The sequence below is a fragment of the Yamadazyma tenuis genome, chromosome 2 (genome assembly GCF_029203305.1).
Source record: "Yamadazyma tenuis chromosome 2, complete sequence".
Taxonomy (NCBI): domain Eukaryota; kingdom Fungi; phylum Ascomycota; class Pichiomycetes; order Serinales; family Debaryomycetaceae; genus Yamadazyma; species Yamadazyma tenuis.
The window spans coordinates 1,938,810-1,961,451 of NC_089462.1; the positions used below are offsets into that span (position 1 = coordinate 1,938,810).

The 22,642-nt window shown below is 44.8% G+C and overlaps 9 protein-coding genes across 9 annotated transcripts; 3 read left to right on the forward strand and 6 right to left on the reverse strand. All coding sequences in view use genetic code 12, as the record gives it.

Annotated features, from left to right (window-relative positions):
• Positions 1-39: 39 nt before the first annotated feature.
• MSD1 (aspartate--tRNA ligase msd1) lies at positions 40-2,100 on the reverse strand (the record flags this gene model as incomplete). The annotated part of the gene is made up of 1 exon (XM_006689159.1): positions 40-2,100. The coding sequence occupies one exon, from the start codon at positions 2,098-2,100 to the stop codon at positions 40-42; it is 2,061 nt and encodes a 686-aa protein (XP_006689222.1).
• Positions 2,101-2,239: 139 nt separating this feature from the next.
• KTR4 (putative mannosyltransferase ktr4) lies at positions 2,240-3,631 on the forward strand (the record flags this gene model as incomplete). Its single annotated transcript, XM_006689158.2, has 1 exon — positions 2,240-3,631. The coding sequence occupies one exon, from the start codon at positions 2,240-2,242 to the stop codon at positions 3,629-3,631; it is 1,392 nt and encodes a 463-aa protein (XP_006689221.2).
• A 117-nt stretch (positions 3,632-3,748) lies between these two features.
• Positions 3,749-4,531, reverse strand: GTT1 (bifunctional glutathione transferase/peroxidase; the record flags this gene model as incomplete). Its single annotated transcript, XM_066157827.1, has 1 exon — positions 3,749-4,531. One exon carries the CDS (start codon positions 4,529-4,531, stop codon positions 3,749-3,751), a length of 783 nt encoding a protein of 260 aa, XP_066013924.1.
• A 358-nt stretch (positions 4,532-4,889) lies between these two features.
• PSN45_002262 (glutathione transferase) lies at positions 4,890-5,663 on the reverse strand (the record flags this gene model as incomplete). The annotated part of the gene is made up of 2 exons (XM_006690131.1): positions 4,890-5,580; positions 5,635-5,663. The coding sequence occupies 2 exons, from the start codon at positions 5,661-5,663 to the stop codon at positions 4,890-4,892; spliced, it is 720 nt and encodes a 239-aa protein (XP_006690194.1).
• Positions 5,664-5,922: 259 nt separating this feature from the next.
• Positions 5,923-9,713, forward strand: nob1 (20S-pre-rRNA D-site endonuclease nob1; the record flags this gene model as incomplete). The annotated part of the gene is made up of 2 exons (XM_066157828.1): positions 5,923-7,349; positions 7,520-9,713. The coding sequence occupies 2 exons, from the start codon at positions 5,923-5,925 to the stop codon at positions 9,711-9,713; spliced, it is 3,621 nt and encodes a 1,206-aa protein (XP_066013925.1).
• Positions 9,714-9,874: 161 nt separating this feature from the next.
• On the forward strand, positions 9,875-13,848 carry DPL1 (Dihydrosphingosine phosphate lyase; the record flags this gene model as incomplete). The annotated part of the gene is made up of 2 exons (XM_006689156.2): positions 9,875-11,939; positions 12,092-13,848. 2 exons carry the CDS (start codon positions 9,875-9,877, stop codon positions 13,846-13,848), a joined length of 3,822 nt encoding a protein of 1,273 aa, XP_006689219.2.
• Positions 13,849-13,876: 28 nt separating this feature from the next.
• Positions 13,877-15,471, reverse strand: TRP2 (anthranilate synthase component 1; the record flags this gene model as incomplete). The annotated part of the gene is made up of 2 exons (XM_006690478.2): positions 13,877-15,409; positions 15,466-15,471. The coding sequence occupies 2 exons, from the start codon at positions 15,469-15,471 to the stop codon at positions 13,877-13,879; spliced, it is 1,539 nt and encodes a 512-aa protein (XP_006690541.1).
• Positions 15,472-15,604: 133 nt separating this feature from the next.
• On the reverse strand, positions 15,605-19,845 carry PSN45_002266 (uncharacterized protein; the record flags this gene model as incomplete). The annotated part of the gene is made up of 2 exons (XM_006689155.2): positions 15,605-18,500; positions 18,761-19,845. 2 exons carry the CDS (start codon positions 19,843-19,845, stop codon positions 15,605-15,607), a joined length of 3,981 nt encoding a protein of 1,326 aa, XP_006689218.2.
• Positions 19,846-20,134: 289 nt separating this feature from the next.
• On the reverse strand, positions 20,135-22,438 carry MET6 (methionine-synthesizing 5- methyltetrahydropteroyltriglutamate--homocysteine methyltransferase; the record flags this gene model as incomplete). Its single annotated transcript, XM_006689154.1, has 1 exon — positions 20,135-22,438. One exon carries the CDS (start codon positions 22,436-22,438, stop codon positions 20,135-20,137), a length of 2,304 nt encoding a protein of 767 aa, XP_006689217.1.
• Between the last annotated feature and the right edge of the window lie 204 nt (positions 22,439-22,642).

The window sequence follows — 22,642 nt, forward strand, 5'->3', positions numbered from 1 at the left end:
GCAATATATAAGCATGATGATATTTACAGGGTTTATAAATTAATTTTTGGTGGTGATGAAGTACTCGCTAAGAGTCTTTTCTGGAACTGAGGAAGGACTTTCGACGATAGGATCCACACCTGATTGATTTTTGGGGAACGCAATAACATCTCTTATGTTTGGGCTTCCAACAACCATTGCACACAATCGATCAAAACCTAGAGCCAAACCTGCATGTGGAGGACATCCCATACTCAAAGCATGTAGGAGATGGCCAAACAAATCATTGTAGTGGTGGATTCCTAAGACATGCTTGAAAACGTATTTTTGGAGGTCAGCATCGTGGATTCTTCTGGACCCACCTCCTACTTCGACTCCATTGATTACTAAGTCGTAGTGCTCCCCTCTGACTTTTAAAGGGTCTGTCTCCAATAAGTCATAATCTTCAAGTTTGACCATGGTGAAAGGATGATGATTCGATTCAAGTTGACTCAATTCGTATGTTGGATATTCGTCACTAGGTGACCCTCCGGATTCAGTTGGTGCAAATAATGGGAAGTCAACAACCCAGGAAGCCACTACCATATCTTTTGTGCAGTAATTGTCAGTTAAGTCTCCATTGCTCAACTCGATCATTCTCTTCCACTTATTTGGGAACTCGTTTATGGCAAGTTGTCTGAACTTTCCTAAAGGAGTAGGATTTTCATACGGCAACTCAGCCCTGTCAGCAAATGCCAAAATGTCACCAGGATGTAAATTTAAAGTGGATTCCAATTGGGACTCGTTGAACGAGGAGGTAGGTGTGATAAGGTGCTTTTCAACAAAGTTTTTGTACCATTCCAGAGCATCAGGTTGGGTCTTGATGGGGATGACAATAGGCTTTCTCCGAGAATAGCTATTGCTGTCACTCAAGGCTTTTGGAACTTTGAATTTTTTTGAAGGGTCAAAAGCATCTCTTAACACACACGCTTCGAGGACTGGGAAGTTTGTATTTTTGAGTGGGGTGAAGAAACCACTCAAGTCTATCAAGGAGAGGGAAGACCTTAAATCGGGTTTGTCAATTCCATACTTTGTCAAGGCTTCAATGTATGGAACCTTTGTGAAGTTTATCTTGTGTGTGGAGAACTCACTGATTTCTTCGAGATTACCATTTTTATTGATGGTGTAAACCGGAAACTTAGCAATATCCTTCCACACACGGTGAACAACATCTTCGACTACCACACCAACTTGGTCGCTGTGACTGACAAAGCTCATTTCCAAGTCCACCTGGGTGAACTCTGGCTGTCTATCGGCTCTCAAGTCTTCGTCTCGGAAACACTTTGCGATCTGAAAGTATTTGGTGATACCTGAGCTCATCAACAACTGCTTATACTGCTGAGGCGACTGAGGTAAAGCATAGAAAGCATTAGGTTTCCTCGTGGGCACCAAGAACTCCCGAGCACCTTCTGGTGTCGATTTGAAGAGTAATGGAGTCTCAACCTCCACAAAGTCATGGTTCTGAATAAAAGTGTTTCTGATCAAATTAGCAATTTTGCTTCGGGTTCGTATGTTGTTTTGGTAGTGGGGTGTTCTGAGTTGCAAGTAACGGAACTGAGGAGGCAAGTCTTTGGGTGATGAGTGTTTCAACTTGTCCAATCTAGCGGCATCTAAATTAGATTGGTTTAAAACTTGGTAATTTTCTACGAGAAGCTCCCATTCCCGTTCGCCACTTCTACTCTGCTTCAACTGTACTTTACCGCTGACGCTGATACTTTCTTCAGGGATGGACTTTTCCACCACCCCAAAGTACTTTTCGGGTGTAACTCCATGAGCTAACATCATTTGTATAGTATCTCCATTAGAGTCTCTGAGCTCGGCAAATGCATGCTTGGCCATGAGACGTGGCCGCCTATTCAAATGCCCATTGAGAGTTACCGGGTTGCCTTGTAAGAACTTATCGAGGTTGTTGGAAATGTGCTTGACTGAGTGTGATGCGAGTGGGAAGGTGAACTTCTGTACAGTGACTTCCTTTGGAGGGAATTCGGTTGAGTACAGACGGGTCCATTGTAGTGACACTGGATTTGGCAGTGGATATCGTATCGTACGAGGGAATCTTTTGGCGGTAGCCCAATTTCTCATTTGTGTAAGCGATTGACTAATGTGGTGGCATAGTTCAGGCACATTTTTTCATGGGGCGCGGTTTGGAGGGTTCAGCGAGGATTTGATGGCTTTGGCATGTTTAACGAATTTAAAATACTAAGACACGTGTAAGATGCTAATGATATCTGCCTTGAACCTAAAGCTATCAAAAATTGCCCTCGTGATAATCGTGTTGTTTAATTTGGTGGTAGCGATCGTGCTTATGGAGTATTTCTGGAACCTCTCCAAAATCGACTATAGCAACACTACTAACTGGAAAGAAATACTGGGTTATTTCAACAAGGAAGGTTACAAACCTGCAAAAATATCCACACCTGGACTAGAAGGGTCCGGGTATGTGTTGGAGCCAGGAAATGTCCAGTTTAAGTTTATCAACCCCAAAGCGAAGTCCGGTTCTCCAGAAAAGATTTTGCAGGATAACGATTATGTGTACCAAGAGATGTTCAAAAACAAGATCACAGAGCCCAAAGACATGGATATAGAGACCATAAGGCCTCCTGATCCCGAAAAAATCAACAGCTATCAAAGGGCCAATGCCACCATAATTGCTTTGGTTAGAAATAGTGAAGTTCTGGGGATTGGAAGGTCTATCCAAAAATTTGAAAAGAGCTTCAATGGCAAGTTCAAGTATCCATACACATTCATAAATGATGCTCCATTTTCTGATAAATTCAAGGCAAAGATGAGGAAGTTTTCCGATGCTCCGATGGAGTTTGTGGAGATTCCTCGTCAATTATGGGACAAACCATCATTTATAGATTCAGAAAAAGAAAAACTGATGATGCTTGCATTGGCACGACACAATGTGGCGTACGCAATGAAGCCCTCGTATCACAATATGTGTCGGTTTTACCTGGGGAATTTCTATAATGTTCCTGAGTTGCAGAAGTATAAGTACTACTGGAGAATTGAGCCTGACGTCAAGTTTTACAGCGATATCCGTTATGATATCTTTAAGTATCTCCAAGGAACTGGAAAGGTATACGGGTTCACCGTTAACTTGTACGATATTGACGAAACATTGACAACGTTATGGCCGGAGACCCTCAAGTACTTGAATGAAGATGACAACTTCAAGTACGTGAATGAGAACGGAGCTTTCCAATGGCTTCTTGAAAACCAACAGAACCCCAAGAAAAACGCAAATACAGGAGGTTACTCTACATGCCATTTCTGGTCCAACTTTGAGATTGGTGATATGGACTTTTTCAGAGGTGAAGCGTACAATAAGTGGTTCCAACACCTAGACCAGTCGGGTGGGTTTTACTATGAACGATGGGGAGATGCCCCGGTCCACTCTATGGGGTTAGCTTTGTTTGCAGATAAGTCCAAAATTCATTGGTTTAGAGACATAGGGTATTTTCATGATCCGTACCTTAATTGTCCTAACTCTGACAGCACCAAGAACTGCAAAATAGGAACGTTCAGCAGGTGGAAACATCTTAATGACCAGAACTGTATGGGCAGCTGGATCGACTATAGTATGGAGGGTATGGAGAAGGTATATTAAGGAGATACTTAGAGGTTGTAACCCTCACTGTACAATACATATCAAAAGTCCTGCTCAACTGCTCAGTCCACGCTCACAATTAAAATACATTATATCATTAACCACATCTACTCTCAACTAATGTCTCTTTTTTCCAACCTGTTGCAGTTGAGAAATAAACTCATTCACCTTGTCGTCCATCATATCGGTGACCTTGATATAGATAGGGTGTTTTGCAATTCTATCACTCCAGGCCGCCAAATGTGGGTAAGTCTTAAACAAATCGATCTTTTCGCCTGTCACTTCACGAATCCCATTCTCATTATCAAAGATGTTTTCGTAAACAGGAAATGTCAACATCACATCTGCAGCAGTTAACTTATTCCCCACAAAGTATCCGGTATGTTCGTTATCCAACTGCCGTTCCAAAAACTCCATATTCAATTTCCATTCGTGAATATAGTAACCGTTGTTTAAACCCTTGGTGACCATTTTGGCCAAGCTCTTGAAGCCAATTGGAGCAATGGACTTAGCCACACTGTTTATCAACATCGTGAGCAAAATGTGTTGGAAGGTTCCTTCTGAGTAGTGGAGATAGTAGTCGACCCGGAGTTTATCAACTTCTGTAGTGGGATTCAAGATATTGTGTGGATCATAATTTTTGAGTAAGTATTGCATGATTAGCCCTGATTCTGCCAACTTCAATGAAGGTCTTCCATCAGCAAAAAACACCTCTAGGATGGGTGCTTTACCCGAGGGATGAACTTGGAAGAGCTCGGATGGGCCTCTCCAGGTGTCGTGATGTCTTAAATATACTTCCACATCGTAGTCTAAACCTAAGAGTTCAAGCATAAATACGATTCTGTGAGCTCGGGACTGATCAAGCCAATGGACCAAAAACTTATCTCCGTGGTCTGCCATGTTTATGAGTAGAGGATCTGAAGTCTACAATAGTGGGAAAATCCAAAGGAGATCAGCTCAGATATATATAGCCCCTCATCGATGGGTGTTGCTGGTATTGACCAAATGTGGAGACTTGAAGTTTAATAACATTTCCTAATTAGGCAACACCTCGCTTTTTGGCGTAGGTCCCTCTGCCGTTTAGCTAAAAACTGGGGTACGACTATTCTTGTTTGTGTTTTGGATTCAGGCCAAGCTAAGCATATGCAAGCATCTGCATATACGAATTATATGTTCTCATGCCATCAGGCTAACCATACATGCATAGCTATGTAAACTAGGGGTGCATTCCTGATGCACAAAGTCCAGCAGATTGAATCTACAATTTGGACTTTTCATCAATGGTTTCGATGGCCCGCTTATAAGCTGGGTCTGCAAGCACAAGCTTCGACCACTTATTCAAGTAGGGAAAAAGCTCCTGAGGACTCTTTTCAAAAAGCCCATCTCGCTGATTTCCCATCACCAACTCGGCAATCGGGAAACTCAAAATGACATCAGCCCCCGTCAACTTTCCATCTACAAAGTAGCCTCCGTCGTGCCCCTTGGCGATGTTCTCCAAGTAATTGAGGTTCTTGATTACCTCTGTGCCAAAGTACGCCTTATTGACCTGTGAAGTCACAGCTCCTACCAAGGCTCCGATTCCAAAAGGAGCAAAATTACGGGCACTGTAGAGCACCATAAACGACGTCAAAACCGCCTGCAACGTCCCCTCCGTGTAATGTAAATAGTAGTTGACTTCCGCCTTTCCCTTGTCGGTGGAAGGAACAAGCTTTTCCGAATGGTCAAAGTTGTTGATCAAGTATTCAATGATACACCCGGTCTCGGCAATGACTTCGGGTTGCTTTCCGGGCTTAATCACCTCGATCACGGGGGATTTTCCTAAGGGATGAATGGCCTCAAGTTCTTTAGGTGCTCTGAACTTGGAGTTTCTCTTGTAGACCTTGACTTCGTAGTTGACATCCAACAATTCCAAGAGCCAGAGTACTCGGTTAGCTCTGGAGTGATTGAGCCTATGGAGTTAGTAGGGAGTGACCAAAGATGGTGGTGGGGTCAATTGGACGTACCAGTGCAATATAACTTTTGTTTCTGACATGGTTTAGAGTCAGCGAAAATGAAGATATTTTCTGAGGGTGGAGCAATTGCCTCATATAAATAGTGCCATATGATTTTAGATAATTTTATGCCTATGCACACTCTCACTGCCTCTAACCGCTACTAATGATGATGTAAATAAAGGTTGCTTCATATTGTTGCTTGTTATTAGGAAATGGGGCCCGCGCACGACCACACACTCGAATCCTCCTTCCGATGTGGGTGATTGCAGTGCGATGAGCATCGAAAAAACTTCAACCATGTCTGAAAGAAAGATCAGGAAACTAGTATTAGACGCGGGGCCGTTGATCACAGAGTCGGCGTCGCTGTTGCAGCAGTATGGACAGGAGTTTTACACAACGCCGGGGGTGCACAGTGAATTGAAGGATGAGCGGGCCAGAAACCAATTGGTGCTTTGGAACGATGAGTTGAAGATAAGGCATCCAAAAGCAGAGTATATTAAGAAGGTCGAGGCGTTTGCCAAGCTAACGGGGGACTATTCGGTGTTGTCGGTGAACGATATTCATATAATTGCATTGGCGTACGAGTTGGAGGTGGAGGAAAATGGGACTTGGAGATTGAGAAGCTTTCCAGGTCAGAAACTCGATTATACCCGCGGGAAGAAGGTAGAGAAGAGACCGGAGACCGAACAGGAAAAGGCGACCGAACAGGAAAAACCCGAGGCTGAACTGGAGGAAAAGCCGGTAGAGGCAAGTTCGGTGTCAGAACCAGTTGAACCACTTGAAAAGAAGAAGCCCAGAAGAAGAGGAGGAAAGAAACAGAGAGAAAAGCGGGAGTTGGAGTTGCAGAAGGAGCTTGACGCCATGAGTCTTGAAGAGTCTGTGAAGGAGGCAAAGGCAGAAGTAGAGGCACAGGCAGAAGAAGAGCCACAGGCAGAAGAAGAGGCACAGGCAGAAGAAGAGGCACAGGCAACACAAGCAACACAGCCAACCGAGTTGTCACAGGACTACGACGAAAATGAGGATGACGGCGACTGGATCACCCCCGACAACCTTCAGGAAGAAATGCTCAAAGACAACAATGAAGAGGTCCAAGAAAATAAAACCGGCCCCCTCATCAAAGTAGCTTTGGCAACAGGAGATTTTGCCTGTCAGAACGTCACCATGCAACTTGGCCTCAACCTTATGAACGCCATGTCGGGAAAACAAATCAAACGAATCCGGAACTACATGTACAGATGTCATGCTTGTTTCCGTCTCACCCCGGTTCCTAAGTCTGGTCAACCCAAACACTTTTGCCCCAAATGTGGAGGGAACACCCTCTTACGATGCGCTGTATCCATTGACAACGTGACAGGCAAAGTGACCCCCCACCTTAAGGCCAACTTTCAGTGGATCAAAAGAGGATCGAAATTCTCGTTACCTTCTCCCTTGAGCAAAAACCACCAGAAAAGACAGGGAAATGGAGGATACCAGCATAACAAGGAAAATAGACACAAAACCTTGCAGAACCCATTGATTTTGAGAGAGGACCAAAAAGAGTACCAGAAAGCGGTTAAGGACGACGACTGGCAAAGAAGGCACAATGATAAGTTATTGCAAGAGTGGATAGGAGGAGGCTCCGCCGACAACTATATTTCACCATTCAACTCGAATCAGAACATTCGGCCTTCGGGGGTCAAGGTGGGTAAGGGTCGTTACGTAAACCTGTCTCGGGGGAAACGTACGTAGGTAAATAGATAACGCATACCATTTTTTCACGTCTTATTGTTAGCACTGCCAGGTCGCAACTTTCCAGGAACGATAATGATTCGCATCAGATATTTAGCCTAACACATTTACTGTTGAGAACCTATTTATAATACTGTCGACTACTTGCTATGAGCAACCTGGCCAGTCAAGCGGCAGCTCTTGCTGCATTCAAATCCCTTGGAGCCAACAAAGACTCCCCAACTGCCTCCAACCCAAAATTCAAATTGCCTACGCCCAAGCTGCTCAACACATTACCCAACACTCCTAAGCGGTCCCACACCCGTAGACCCTCGCTTCCCAAAATCACCACCGTTAACAGGAAGACCACAAGTCCACAGAAACTGTCGGGAACCACTTCCACCCCCAAGTCGTCGGTTGACACCCCTACACGAAAAATCAGGAGTATCTATGATGTGAATGATTTGAACCTTAATACACCCACACAACCCGAAACTGCCTCCAGTATGAGGTCCGGAATAGACTACTTCACCCTACCGCCCGAGTCGTTGCACTCATCGTTGCATTCGCCGGAGGCCACGCCGACCATGAAAAGATCGTCTTCCAACCATTCAAATTTGACCCTCAACAAGGCTAGAGCCCACGATACCATCAACAACTTGAAATTGTCGTTGAGTGCCAAGGCCGCCTATAAGGATCCGAGTTCTAAGCGCTTATCGTACGATTATGCCCCTCAAGAGATGCTTAAAAAGATAAAACAGTCCATCACCGACAAGTCTGTCAACTCCAGTAACACTGATGTCTCGTCCAAAGCCCACGACCGACTCCACGAGATCCGAGAAAGCATCAAGCTGAAGCGTATACAAACCTCAATTAAGAACCATGCATTACTCGAAGCGTCTGGGCTTCTTGATGAACCATTTGGAGGTCATCTGTATACCTACGGCCATCACAGCAACTCAGGCACCACCGTGGACTCAGAGAGCAGCAACTCGACCAACCTCAGCATGCCTGAGATTATCACCACCCTCGCAAACGGCAGTGATGACGAAGACGAAGAAGAAGAAGATAATGAGCATGAGGAGGACGACTGGGATGGAGACGACATTGACTACTACCAAAGGAAGGCTCCGTATGAAACCAGGAATGCTTCTGTTGATGGCAACGAGATGTTTCAGCGGCCTATTACTCCTATCATTTCACATAGTAGTACGGCCTCACCCATATCACCTATTAATGTTCCACCGTCGCTGGGAGCAAGTGCCCGTGAAGCGGCCTTGGGTAGCAACGAAAGCTTACACTATATCCCCAACGGCCGGCTCAAGCTCCAGTCTTTTGACAGCCCTCGAGCCACGTCGGAAGAGAGATCCAAGCTTACGAGAAAGCCTCCTCCAACGATGGAAAGCAGCAGCACTGTGTTTGATAATGATGAGTCTGATAACGAACGGCAGAAAAAGCTTCTCGGGCAGACGCTAACCAACGACTATACGTCCAGATCGCTGGTCGATTATGGATCCTCTCTTAGTGATAGTGAGGCCCCAGATACCGCCAATGTTTCTACCACCAAGTTGCCCCAGTTTCCCGAATTGGAGGAAAAAACCCACCACCACTACCTTCACCCCAACGTCAACAACGCCTCCAAAAGAGGACTCTTCAAGAAGAAGTTCAAGCTCCAAGGAGGTGATAAGATTGATCTCAGTGGCCTCGACTTTGATGTCACTGACCCGTTGTCCACTCCATCTTCGTCAAGGCCCGTCACCCCTCTACACCACCAGTCCCAGCCGGTTCAGTTAAAGACTACCATGAGAAAGGCCCAAAGAAAGGGTAAGATGTTTAATGAAGACAAACCATGGAAACACCATACTGACTTGTCCTACATCAGCGAAAATGAGAGGAAGCGATATGAGGGCCTTTGGGCCAGTAACAAAGGACTTTATTTGACCAAAGTGGTCACCAAGTTGAAAGGTGTGTGCTACGATTCCAACGACAATATCAACGAGCAGAAGCCCGAACAGCAAGATGCGTCCATGAGGGCTGCCAAGTTATCGTCGTCGCACAACATGAAAGCCAACGAAAAAGATGGATTCAACCATTACCACAACTTGGACAAGGCCGAGACCGACCAGCTCATTGCGGGAGTGGTGGTGAAGCGTATCTGGACGCGGAGTAAACTCCCGGATGAGACTTTGGAACTGGTGTGGGATTTGGTAGATTATAGACATGACGGGACCCTAAACAAGCAGGAGTTTCTCGTGGGAATGTGGCTCGTGGACCAGTGCTTATACGGGCGGAAACTCCCGAAGAAAGTGGACCAGGAGATCTGGGCCAGTCTTGAGAGTATCGGACTCAACATTGTGATCCGTAAGAAGGGCAAACGATAGGTGTTTGTACGTGTATAGTTATAATGATATAGAGCATAAGTTTTTTTTGCAGTCGCGCGGCACACGACCGCAGCCTCCAGGCGCGCATGTCGCAGCCGTCCTGATCTCCAGAATCCCTGTGCCAAAAGATTCCGGTTTCGCGAGACATCAACCAAAGCACCATGAATTTGATGGATATGCTCAGCAGCGACGGTCCAGACCCGATGTACCAGGATGACCAAGCCATGGACACACTCTTGGATGAGCCTGTACTGGATAGTGCTCCTCCAGGTCCAGGCGTCCATCAGCCCCCCAATGGAGTGTACTATTTTCCCACCATCTTGACCAACGTACAGAAAGATATCATCGAGATATGCTTGAAACTTTTCGAACCTGAGTTGTTGGCCGACATGTTCCGCAAACTGCAGAAGACAAAGATCCATAGTTTGCTCGGCAGTGACGGCGACAGCGAGGCTGAGGAGGGAGTTGATGATGGAAGTGAAAATGGCGTGAGGTCGATGTCTTTTGACGAGAAACTTGAATTTATCTTTGACCAGATCCAGACTGCCACAAAGCACCCATCCTTACTCGTGGAGCACTTTTTGCCCAAGAAGTTGTTGTTGCGGGAAATCAGTGAACGGTTCGTGAATATGTCCGGGAATTATCTTCTTTTCAACCGATTAGTGGACTCTCTATTGGCCCGATTCTTCCTGAGCGTTAAGCTTTCTCAAATGGCCGTGTATAATGTTTTGGTGGTGGCTGAGAGTGTCAAGGAGTTGGAGTTGATCGAGGGCTTGGTCATTGGCAAGGAGTTGTACTATAATAACGTCAGCACCATGAAATTGTATGATGACAACAGAGGATACCCTCCTCACTTCAACAGGGAAAAACCGGCCACGGTTCTGCCTGATGGAGAGTACAGCCGAAAGAAAGCCCGAAAGAGTTCCACCAGAGGAGGCATGCACAAACCAATATTGTGTCTTCATCTCATCACCACTCTGCAATTGTACAATAACTACACGGCCATATTAGACCCGGAGTTGCTGTTCAAGTTGATCTTCTCATTCGATACAAACTTGGACAGCAAGTGTCCGAGCATCGAGATGATCCGAAATCAGAACGAAAATGTGTATGAGACAAGTCCTGTTCAGATCCCGTTGGTTATCCCAGTTCCAGTGTACTCTCTCACTCACATACAAACGGTTATACCGAAGCCCGACGTCAATGCATTCAACCTCAAGGAGGTTGGTGAGTGGAGGAGAACGGTGTTGGATGCGCTCATGTACAACAGATTCAACATTTATGAGGAAGAAGATGAAGCCAATTTCTTCATCAGGCACTATGGAGGAAATATGAGGTATTTGGAAGCTTGGCTTCTTGACTGGGAACTGGTGCCTTTCCCCATTGCAGATGAGGACTTTATGGGGAAGTTCACCGACAAAATGAATTTCAGCATCCATGAGGACAAGTTGATCAAGAGAATGGAACACACCTATTTGTTACCAATTTTCAACACCACATTGGAAGAAGAGTTCAAAGTCGAAGAGTTTGGCGCCAGGTCGTTCAAGGCCAAGTTTGCCGATATCTTGAGCAGACGAATGCTGCAGTTTGGTGACTCTATTACTGCTCTTCAGCTCAAGCTCCCTGAAATCAGACTCAAGGAAACTGTCAGACAAGTAAAATACGATGAACAGGAAGAAACTATTGCTACAAACTACCACAAGTTGAGAAGGTTGAATGAAGATGCCAATTTCGTCGAGAAGAAACACATGAGAGTGGACACAGACTTGAGCAAGCTAAAGCTTGAAAAAGACGAAGTCCAAAACAAACTTAACACATTGAAGGCAATGAAGGAGATCAACGGCGAGGAACTTGACAAGAAGCTTGAAGAGCAACAGAAGATTTTGGAAGAACTTGTCAACGAAGACAAGATCCTCACCGAAGAACTCACGAAACTTACGGCTGAAAACGAGGCCATCCGGGTGCAATACCAAGACAGCTCGAACGAAGCATTGCAACTTTCAGTCCAGATTCAAGGGCTCAAAGCCAAGAAAGAAAAGATAGAACTCAAAAGCAACGGCCCCGGAATCAAGATTCTTCCATCGTTACTTAAGAAAGATGATTTGATCAACCATGAGCAGACTCTCAAGAGGCTTTCCAGTGAGAACCGTTTCTTGAACGAGTATTTTGGGCAAAAGCTCGAGAAACTCATAAACGAGAGGAAAACTCTAATAGACAATTCATCGAGTTCTAGTCGAGGCAACAATCGTGTTAGTCGAGCCTCTACACCTTATTAGACTACAGCAATAATTTACGATTTCCACTGTACAACTTTTTATTCCGCGCGTCCCACAAAGTCTTTTCACCTGACTCCACTGACATGAATTACTTCCACCCAGATGCCGCTAAGGACTTCTTGAAGGCAAAGGTGTATGGACAACCGTACATGCCTCGCGATACAAGTGAATTGCTCTTTCTCCTTCGCATTCAAGCCAGGCTGTGGCTTTTGTTTGTGGTTTCTCAGTTCAAGCTCAAGTACAGTTCTGACCCAGTGTGGGGACCTACATTTCTACTCCGTGATTCTGTGTTTATTTACGTGGTATACTTGTATTTGTGTAAAGCACAAAGGCACGTTTGTGGATATGGTATCATAGGAACACTCGGCGCTATTAAAACACAGATTCTTAGAACTACCTTCCTGATTGTGTTAATTTTACCAGGTGTGAAGTCTAAGGTTGATAAAGAATTGCAGAAGACGGTTGCAAAAATCGAGGAAATGGTGATATTGAATGATCAAGAGCTTCTACAGCTTCCCCAATTGCCTCAGAATGGCTTGCCAGATGCCCGAGTGCTTGTGGAATTAGATAAATTACAGACTTTGAAACACTCAGACTGGTCAAATGGTAGAGTCAGCGGTGCCGTGTACCACGGTGGAAGCGAGTTGATGAGTTTACAGTCAGATGCCTACCGAAAGTATTCTATTGCCAACCAATTACACCCAGATGTGTTTCCTGGAGTTCGGAAGATGGAAGCAGAGGTGGTTGCAATGGTATTGAAGATGTTCAATGGCCCCGAAACATCGTGTGGGTCCACCACTTCGGGAGGAACCGAGTCGTTGTTGTTGGCAGGTTTAGCCGCCAGAGAGTTTGGAAAGCGTGCAAAGGGAATCACTTCTCCTGAAGTAATTGCCCCGATGACCATTCATGCCGGTATTGAGAAGGCATGCTACTACTTCGGCATGAAGTTACACAAGGTCGACTTGGATCCTGTGACCTACCAGGTGAATTTGAAGAGCGTCAAAAGACACATTAACTCCAACACGGTGTTGTTGGTGGGATCAGCCCCTAATTACCCTCATGGAATTATTGATGACATCGAAGGGCTATCAAAGCTCGCATTGAAGTACAACATCCCCTTACACGTGGATGCGTGTTTGGGTTCTTTCATTGTCCTGTTCTTGGAGAAGGCTCGTGTTCATGAAAAGGTTCCGTTGTTTGACTTCAGGGTGCCGGGAGTAACATCCATTTCTTGTGATACCCACAAGTACGGTTTTGCACCCAAGGGATCTTCCATTATCATGTACCGTACCAACGAATTACGAAAGTGCCAGTACTATGTCTCGTCTGAATGGACAGGAGGGATGTATGGATCACCCACTTTGGCCGGATCCAGGCCTGGTGCATTGGTTGTGGGATGCTGGGCCACTTTGGCGTCTATTGGTGAAGACGGATACACCCAATTTTGCAAAGACATCGTGGGAGCCATGCTTAGAGTTAAAAGAGCTGTCAAAGATAACCAAACTCTCAAGGAGAATTTGGTGGTGATAGGAAATCCACTTGCTTCAGTTGTAGCATTCAAGGCTAGAAACAAGAATTTCAGTATCTACAAGCTCGGTGACATGTTGACGTCCAAAGGATGGCATTTTGCAACTTTACAACACCCAGCCGCCTTGCACTTTGCCATGACAAGGCTTACCATCCCCATTATTGACGAATTGATCAATGATTTAACCGAATGTACCAAGCTCACGGCGGAAGACGAAAGTTCAGCTGAGTCAGACACTGCTGCATTGTACGGTGTAGCAGGAAGTGTACAGACAGTTGGGGTTGCTGATAAAATCATTGAAGCGTTTTTAGATGCCATGTACAAGCTTTAACAGTCTCTATTACAAATGAATATATACACTAGTCGGTACCAACCTTTTCGGCCCAAATCTGCTCTGCCTCCACAATAGTATTGTTGTTGGCATTCATCTTGTTCATGGTTTCGATGTACTCATCATACTCGTCACTGTCAAACACAATACCTCCACCAGCCTGTAAGTATGCCACCCCGTTCTTATAGACCATTGTTCTTAACGCAATACAAGTGTCCATGTTTTTCCCATCATAACTCCACTGGCCCACCGCTCCAGCATACACCCCTCTCTTTTCCTTTTCTAATTCTCCAATCAATTCCATAGCCCTCACCTTTGGAGCTCCACTGACGGTACCAGCAGGGAAAATGGACCTGAACGCATCGAATCTGGTTTTATCTTCTCTTAACGTCCCGCTAACCTCGGAAACCAAGTGCATTACATGAGAGAATCTTTCAATGGTCAAAAGCCTATCAACACTGTTCAGTTCAGGAGTACACACTCTGTTGACATCGTTTCTGGCTAAGTCTACCAACATGATGTGTTCTGCTCTGTCCTTCAAGCTGGCTCTCAAAATACTGGCGTTCTCCTCATCCTCTTCTTTGGTTTTTCCTCTGTGAATAGTACCAGCAATTGGATGGGTAATAATCTTGCCGTTTTCATCTGATTTGACCAACAACTCGGGAGATGCTCCAATAATCTGAAAGTCGATCAAGTCTATGTAGAACAAGTATGGCGAAGGGTTGACGGTACGCAAATGACGGTATATGTTGAATGGGTGCAAAGATGTCGGTCTGGCAACTCTCTGAGAGGGAACTGCCTGGAAAATGTCACCCTTTAAGATTCTTTCTTTCAAATGAGTCACATGACCTTCATATCCTTCTTTACCAATATTGGAGGTGAAGTGCTGACCTTGCTTTATAGGGGGCTGGTGAGGGTTATACTGGTCGGCTGGAAGGTCTGCTTTGATGAGTTTTTCGATGGCATCCAACTCATTTTTGGCTTCTTCGATCTTTGCATCCACCTGGTCCACCAGGTCGATTTCCACGTTATGGATGATTTGGAACCTCTGGAACACATGGTCAAACACCACTATTGTGTCGCTCAACATTAACACCGCTTCAGGTACTTGTAACACATCTTTCAAGTCTCTACGAGTCTTTGGCTCAAAGTATTTGATACAATCATACGAAATGTATCCAATGGCCCCTCCGCTCAACTTGGGCAATCCGGGCAAGCTGACCTGGTGGTACTTATTCAACTCAGCCTCCAAGACGGTGATGGGGTCGACATTGCGGAACTGGGGGTCAATGGTCTCGTCATCACCGGTTCTGATGACTTTCTTAGGGTTGATACCAATAAATGAATATCTGTCGACTTTGTCTCCATGAGCCGAGGACTCCAAAAGAAATGAAGGAGATCTGTTTGGGTTGTTCAAGGAAGCTAACTTAAGATACGTCACATGGACTGTAAGGTCGTCTACACTGACATACTTGTAGAGCGGGTACAATTTTCGCTTTCCGTCTGGGACTTGAGCTTCGACGATTGACTTCAAGGTGGCCGTTGAGGGTTGTATATCGGACTGTGTGCGTTAGTAGAGACTCGGGGAGTATAAATGGGGGGTTCTGGGGTACATACAAACATGTTATTAGGCTTATGTGTCAATGAGTCAATCTAGAAATTTTCAACAGTTGAGAATTTTCGCACACTGCAGGATCTATATATGTATTGTACATGCAATCTATATGCTATTTACAAGTTTAGGGCTGTTATTTACTTAGAGAATGCTTGATTCTCCGAGAACACAAGTAAAGGTGGTAGGATCAAAATATATCACCCGGTCGCATGACAAAACTGTTCCTATAGTCAAGTCTGTTGCCGGCTGAGACAGTAAAACCTCCACCTCAGTGTTGAGGTCTTTGACAAAACATTTGTAGATGCTAGAACCGACGTCGGGAACCTCAAATCCTGGGGATGTGATCACGCACTCCAACCGGAGTGTATTTACAGTGTCTTCCGATAACTGTTTCTCAAGGGTCTTCAACGCTAGATGCTTTCGATCAACTGCTTCAGTGTATTGACACAACAGTTTATTTGTTTGTAGATCATCCACGTACTTCTGAAGAACGTGGTCCGGCAAAGGTCTATTGAGATTATACCCTAACCCTTTTAGGTACGAAAACCGTCTTGAAAACTCATACTCGTCTGTTTTGAGACTGAGATAGTTTTTGGTCTTGTAAAGGTAGTTAATCATACTGAGGATTTGGAATTGATTGAGAAGCGACTCAAAGCTTGTGAATGGGGTTACCATCGAAACTTTCCCACTATCAGTACCCAGAGGAATGTGTCTCGACCGCTTCACGCCAAATGTCTCTTTTGAGAGGTAGTTTTTTCCAATTAGGTATGCGGGAAGCGAAACGTTTCCGTGCAAGTCTCTGGAAACAAGAGTTTGATAAAACGAATTGGCGTGGAACTTGGGCAACATCATGTTATTATGGGTCACGAGTACCTCGTCGGCTCGGGGGTCGGTTTTGGCGGAGTCAACAAGTATGTTCTGAGAACTGGAGAAAACTGGTACGTTGTATTCCTCACAGTATTTGGAAGTGAGATTACTCACAAAGTGGGACAACTCGTTTGTGAAGAATGAAGCCTTGGGGACAGACTCCTCTAGGTTGATGTTTCCGGCCCCGTTAATATTTCTGACACTGAAGTGTGTCTTGAACACATTATAAATGAACCCCAAATTGTGGTAATCATCATTGCCGAACTTGGAAGGAGACTCTTCAGTTTTAGACCTGAACAAAGAAAAAGGTAACACGGATGATTCCTTCCCTCTCAAGACCTTTTCCAATTCTGTCGGGTCTAAACTCTTCATTGGAACGTCCGAGATGTTGTCAAAAGTAAACTCGATTCTGTCAGTAAGATCTTTGAATGGATTTGAATCATAGGTATTGAACTTCAAAGACAACGTTAAGCTGGTTAAATAAGGCATATATCCTGTTTGGCTATTGTTTTGATTGCCGGTAATGTCCGCCACACTCTTGAACTGATTCAGGATCCCCTGTATCCACCGGTCTTTGAATTTGAACTGCAGAATAATTTCTTCATCAAATATCTTTACTGCCCGACCGTCAAACTGTATATGGCTTTGGATATAGCGGCGTGACGCCATCTTGGTGAAGGCATCGGAGCTGGGAGCGATCTTAGTGATCAAGTCGGGGATGTGGATGTTGATCTTATAGTTTCTGGCATTGATTTTCAGGAGCGACACTCCAATGGTGTTTTCAGCATCGATAGGTACAGCGTAAATAACATCTTCAGGTCCATATTTTTGTTCTCTGAGGTGTTTAAATACATCAGTATTCTCCGTACCCCCCACTATGCTTAGGGCTAGCACGCTGGGGTTCAACTTGACAAGGAACGCATCAGACGGAGTGGTGGAAATCCTCTTCACGGCCTTGGTTCCACCCCAAAGATTCAACGACGTGAAAATATCAGTGTCGTCCGTATAGATTCCAGTGGACACTAAAAACTCCATGATGTCCAGCTGCTCAACCACTGGTAGATGCTTGAAACAATCGAGTTTTTGAAGAAATTGCTGGATGGTAGCGTTGGGGTATACCAATTGGTATTTCATGACGGTAATGATATACTCATACTTCTTTCCCTCCCAGAATTTGAAAAAGAAGTGCAAGTCTTGAAGGGATTTCCGGTGTGGTGATGCTTGTTGCTTCTGCAACTCGGAAAGAGAACGATTGGTCTCTAGGAACGGTTTGGGGTTGTTTGCCATATTTACCGATCCCGTGAGTGAATGCATAAGGCCAAGCGGAAGTAAATAGTAATGACAGGGAGCCACCAAGTTGTTTGAATATCCGGATATGATGTTGGACGATTCAAGGTGTGGGTAGTTGTTGCTGACAATGAACTTTTCATGGAAGCTGCTCATACTTATATGGATAGCCATGAGAAAACAGCACTGGTTAAAGTAAGAAGAGTTGAGAGATTCCCGAGTTTCTTCGTTTAACTTAAGTAGTTCCAACACTTCATGCAAACAAACACCAACCAAAAAGTCTTTAGAGGTATGCTGGGCGTAGAAGATATCAAGTAGGTTGGTGGGAAGGGTTATGGTCTTGATCACGTCCAAACTTTTGTTCACAAAATGCTTGAGAATGTCTACTACAAGCAAACGGCTGTAGAAATGTTCCTCGTGTCTGTTTTCAAGCACTTGAAGGGACCCCACCCAGTCTGAATCCAACACTCCATGGCAGTGGAATAGAACATCCTGAGAATGCACCTCTCGGAGAGTATTCTCCAAAGTTAGCACTGTTAATCTATTGAGATTATTGTTGAACTTGGATAAAGCTTCTCTCAACACCAACCCAACATGTAGCGAGTGGTTGATGGGCGACTTGAAACAAACAAAGGATCCACAAATAGGTACCTGGTTGGAATTTGTCTCGGTTATCTCCTTATATGTGTCTACTGGAGCATAAGACTTGTTTAGTAGGATATCTTCAAGCTCGGTAATCTTTGAGTTTAATTGTTGTGGTTTCAACACAAACTGGATGAAGGGTGGTCGGCTCTTGTAGAAACTCTTTATCTTTTGCGGAGTGTCATCCTCGTCTGGGTTATAATCTTGCAATTGGAAGTCGAATTTAGTATTGGAGAAGAAGCTTGGGCCTTGGGTGTTTTGGTGTCTCAAACGCGAATATGATAGATATCTGACCGGTTGAAGCCGTAGATGCTTCACCGAGTGTCGTAGTTGTGATATACACATACTTACTCGCTCTTTTGGTGGAAATGGCTTTTGTGGCACCAGTGGTTATGGATATAGTCGAATGATCGATGCGATTAAATGAATTTAAAGATGCGATGAGTGAGAAATCCAATTAAATGTTCGAGTGCTAAACTCCATTATTATATCCTATACAACTAATTCCATCTTTGTACAATTACGGCATTCTTCAACTTGGCATCGGCCACGGATATGTCTGAGGAGTTTTCAATGGGTTTGACGGGAAACGCATGAGATAAGATGAACGGTCTGGAAGCATCTGAGAACTCATGGCTCTGTACAAACTCGTACACCACCGAAATGGAGTCTGATGAGTTGAACCTCTTATTGACCTTCTTACCGTTGGCGAACCGGATTTGTACGGGGGTATCGCCTTGGGCCTCGGGTTCTGGCGCCACCACTGGCGTAGTTTTTACCTCTACTGGTCGTGGATCTGGAGTGACAATAGGTTCACCAGGAACAGGAGAACCTAAACGGTGGCCCGAGCCTCCAAAACCTCCAAGTTTTCTCTTGGGAGGCTTATAATCCTCGTCTGTTTTCCTTATGACGCTGACATCCACGTCCTGGCCGAACTCCACGTCCAAAAGAGCCAAAGGGACTCTTCCTCGATTCAATTCCTCCAAGAGGCCGGCGTTGGCCGGATCGTCGTACCTTCTCAAGTGGCCTTCTCCCACAGTGAACCCCTGCTTCCAAAAGGTGATTTCTCTCTTGACCAACGTAGGCTTTCTGGAAGCATGAGCATTGACATCAGGAATCGTCTGAGATGGAGCTTCACCGTCACCCAACTTGTACCCGGTTCCCACAAACGTGGGGGCTGCAGCTGTCTCAGGCTCTCCTGTGGAGGGCCTGTCGTCGGGTTGGGACATCTGTTCTCTAGCCTTTTGGAAGATATCATCGATCAATGACCTTCCTGACTTTTTATCTTTATTGGGGTCTTCCACCTGCAAGGCCGATTTCTCGCCGCCGGTGAAAAAGTTTGTGTCTGTCTTGTCGTCTTCATCATCACCCTCATTCAAGTCTTTGAAGGTTCTGACACCGGATTTGTGTTTGGTAGTGGATGTGGGGGTTGATCCCGAGGACTTTGTGTTGGAGGCGAAATAATCCTCAATTGCGTTCATTAAGTCGTTCTCATTACGTGCCAAGTACTGCTCAGCCAAGTATGGCGACAGGTTTGTGACGGTGACAAATCTTTCAATCAACTGATCCTTTTCGTTCTGGTTCATTTTGATGGCAAACAGATATTTTTACGATTTTCGCGGTGTACAAAAAATCAGTCGTGGTTGAAAAAATCAAAATATATATTAAACCGATGTTGAAATCCCATTTTAAAAACCCCCAGCAAACAAAAACAATACAAAAACTATATAAAAAGACAATCAAACGATATTGATAGTAATGATCAGATTACATTAATGTTGAATAAATGTAATATCAAAGGACACGGCATCAACAAATGAATTGAATAATGCATAAACCCGTGTTTAGGGGCTCTTAAAGAACAGAACAACACATTTAGTATTGTTCGCGGAAGTGCTTGGCGGCGTCCACCATGTTGGTTAAAGAAGCCTTAACTTCAGTCCAACCTCTAGTCTTCAAACCACAATCTGGGTTAACCCAAAACTTGTTGGCAGGGTAAACCTTCAAGATTTCACTGATTCTCTTGACGAATTCATCCTTGGATGGAATTCTTGGAGAGTGAATGTCAAACAATCCCAAACCAATGTGGTTAGGATAGTTGGAGAATTCTTGGATGTAGTTTGGATCATCCTTCTTGGAGAATTCAATAGAAACAACATCAGCATCCAAAGCCTTGATATGGTTTGGATCCAAGTCTGAGTAACAGAAATGGGAGTGGATTTGGGTACTGTCATCGACACCAGAGGTAGAAACTCTAAAAGATTGAGCAGCCCAGTCCAAGTAGTCGGATCTTTCCTTACCGGCTCTCAATGGCAAACCTTCTCTCAAGGCTGGTTCATCGACTTGAATGACGGTGATACCGGCTTGTTCCAAATCAACCACTTCTTCTCTCAAGGCCAAGGACAATTGCAAGGCTTGGAGTTTTTGAGAAATGTCATCTCTTGGGAAAGACCATCTCAAACAGGTGACTGGTCCAGTCAACATACCCTTCATTGGTTTGCTGGTCAAGGATTGAGCGTAAACCGATTCCTTAACCGACATTGCAACGGTTCTGGAAACATCACCAACCACAATTGGAGGTCTGACGTATCTGGAACCGTAAGATTGAACCCAACCGTTTTGGGTGAATTCAAAACCGTCCAATTTTTCACCAAAGTATTGAACCATATCGTTTCTTTCTGGTTCACCGTGGACCAACACATCCAAACCAATGTCTTCCTGGAACTTAACAACCTCAGCAATTTCCTTCTTGATGAACTCGTCGTATTGTTCAGCAGTGATTTCACCCTTGTTGAACTTGTTTCTGTTCACTCTAATATCCTTGGTTTGAGGGAAAGAACCAATGGTGGTGGTTGGGAACAATGGCAAGTTGTACTTGGCTTGTTGGACAGTTAATCTCTGTTCGAATGGAGACTTTCTGGTGGCCATGGATTCGTCAATTTCAGCCAACTTGGATTGAACCTTAGGGTTGGTGGTGATAGAGGATTCCTTTCTGGACTTGATGGAGGCGGCATTGGCTTCCAATTCCTTGGTCACATCGTCACCCTTGGCACTCTTGGTCAACACAACGACTTCATCCAACTTTTGGGTAGCAAAAGAGAACCAGTCCTTGATAGTAGGGTTCAACTTGGATTCAGACTTTAAGTCGACAGGAGTGTGCAACAAGGAAGAGGAGGTCGCAACCAACACTCTGTCGGCACCAACCTTGGCAATGGCCTTGGAAATGATTTCGGAAGACTTGGCAAAGTCGTTCTTCCAGATGTTTCTACCATCAACCACACCAACAGAGAAGATTTGCTTGTCGTTCAAGATAGAAGCAACTTCTTCAAATTGTTCTGGAACTCTGGCAAAGTCAAAGTGGAAACCAGCAACTGGCAAAGACTTGATGGCAGACAAGTTTGGTCTGACATCACCAAAGTAAGAAGCCAAGATGATTTCTGGAGAAGAAGCATCGACCAAGGCTTCGTAGGTGGCTTGGAACTTGGCCTGAACAGATTCTGGCAAGTCCAACACCAAGATTGGTTCGTCGATTTGGACGGACTTAGCACCAGCTTCCTTCAACTTGGCCAATAAGGTCTTGTAGACTGGCACCAACTTTTCCAACAAGGACAAAGGTTCCAAGTCCAAAGAGTCCTTGTCAGCCTTACCCAAGTACAAGTAAGAAATAGGACCAACAATGACAGGTCTGGTTTCAATACCCAATTCCTTGGCTTCCAAGTATTCGGCAACTGGCTTTAAACCAGCAGATTCGTTCAACTTGAAGTCGGTGGAGTTGGATAAGGTTGGTCTGACATAATGGTAGTTGGAGTCAAACCACTTGACCATTTCCAAGGCGGTGACATCGACAGCAGCAGTGGTGTCAGTGGCCTTTCTTTGCAAACCTCTACCCATGGCGAACAAAATGTCAATTGGGGCCAAGTCAAACTTGAGGTATCTGTCGGGGATGACGTTGAACAACAAGGACAAGTCCAAGACCTGGTCGTAGAAGGAGAAGTCGTTGGAAGCAATGACATCCACACCGGCTTGCTTTTGCAATTCCCAGTTGTGCTTTCTCAATTCTTTACCCTTGGCCAATAAAGCGTCGACAGTAACCTTACCACTCCAGTAAGATTCGGTGATTTTCTTTAATTCTCTTTGGCCACCAATACGGGGGAAACCTAAGACAGATGATTGAACCATAGTGTTGATAATTTTCCAATTAATTGATAAATTCTTCCTTAAAAAAAGTGAAAAATCGGTGGTGAAAAATTTGTGAAAAATTGATTTGGCGAGTTTGACTCGTTTATATATTGGGCGAAATTTTTCATTGACGTCGACACAATATCACGTGCGCGGCCCCGTTGGGCACGGTGCGACACTAGGGCCATCGTACCCCTGGGTGGT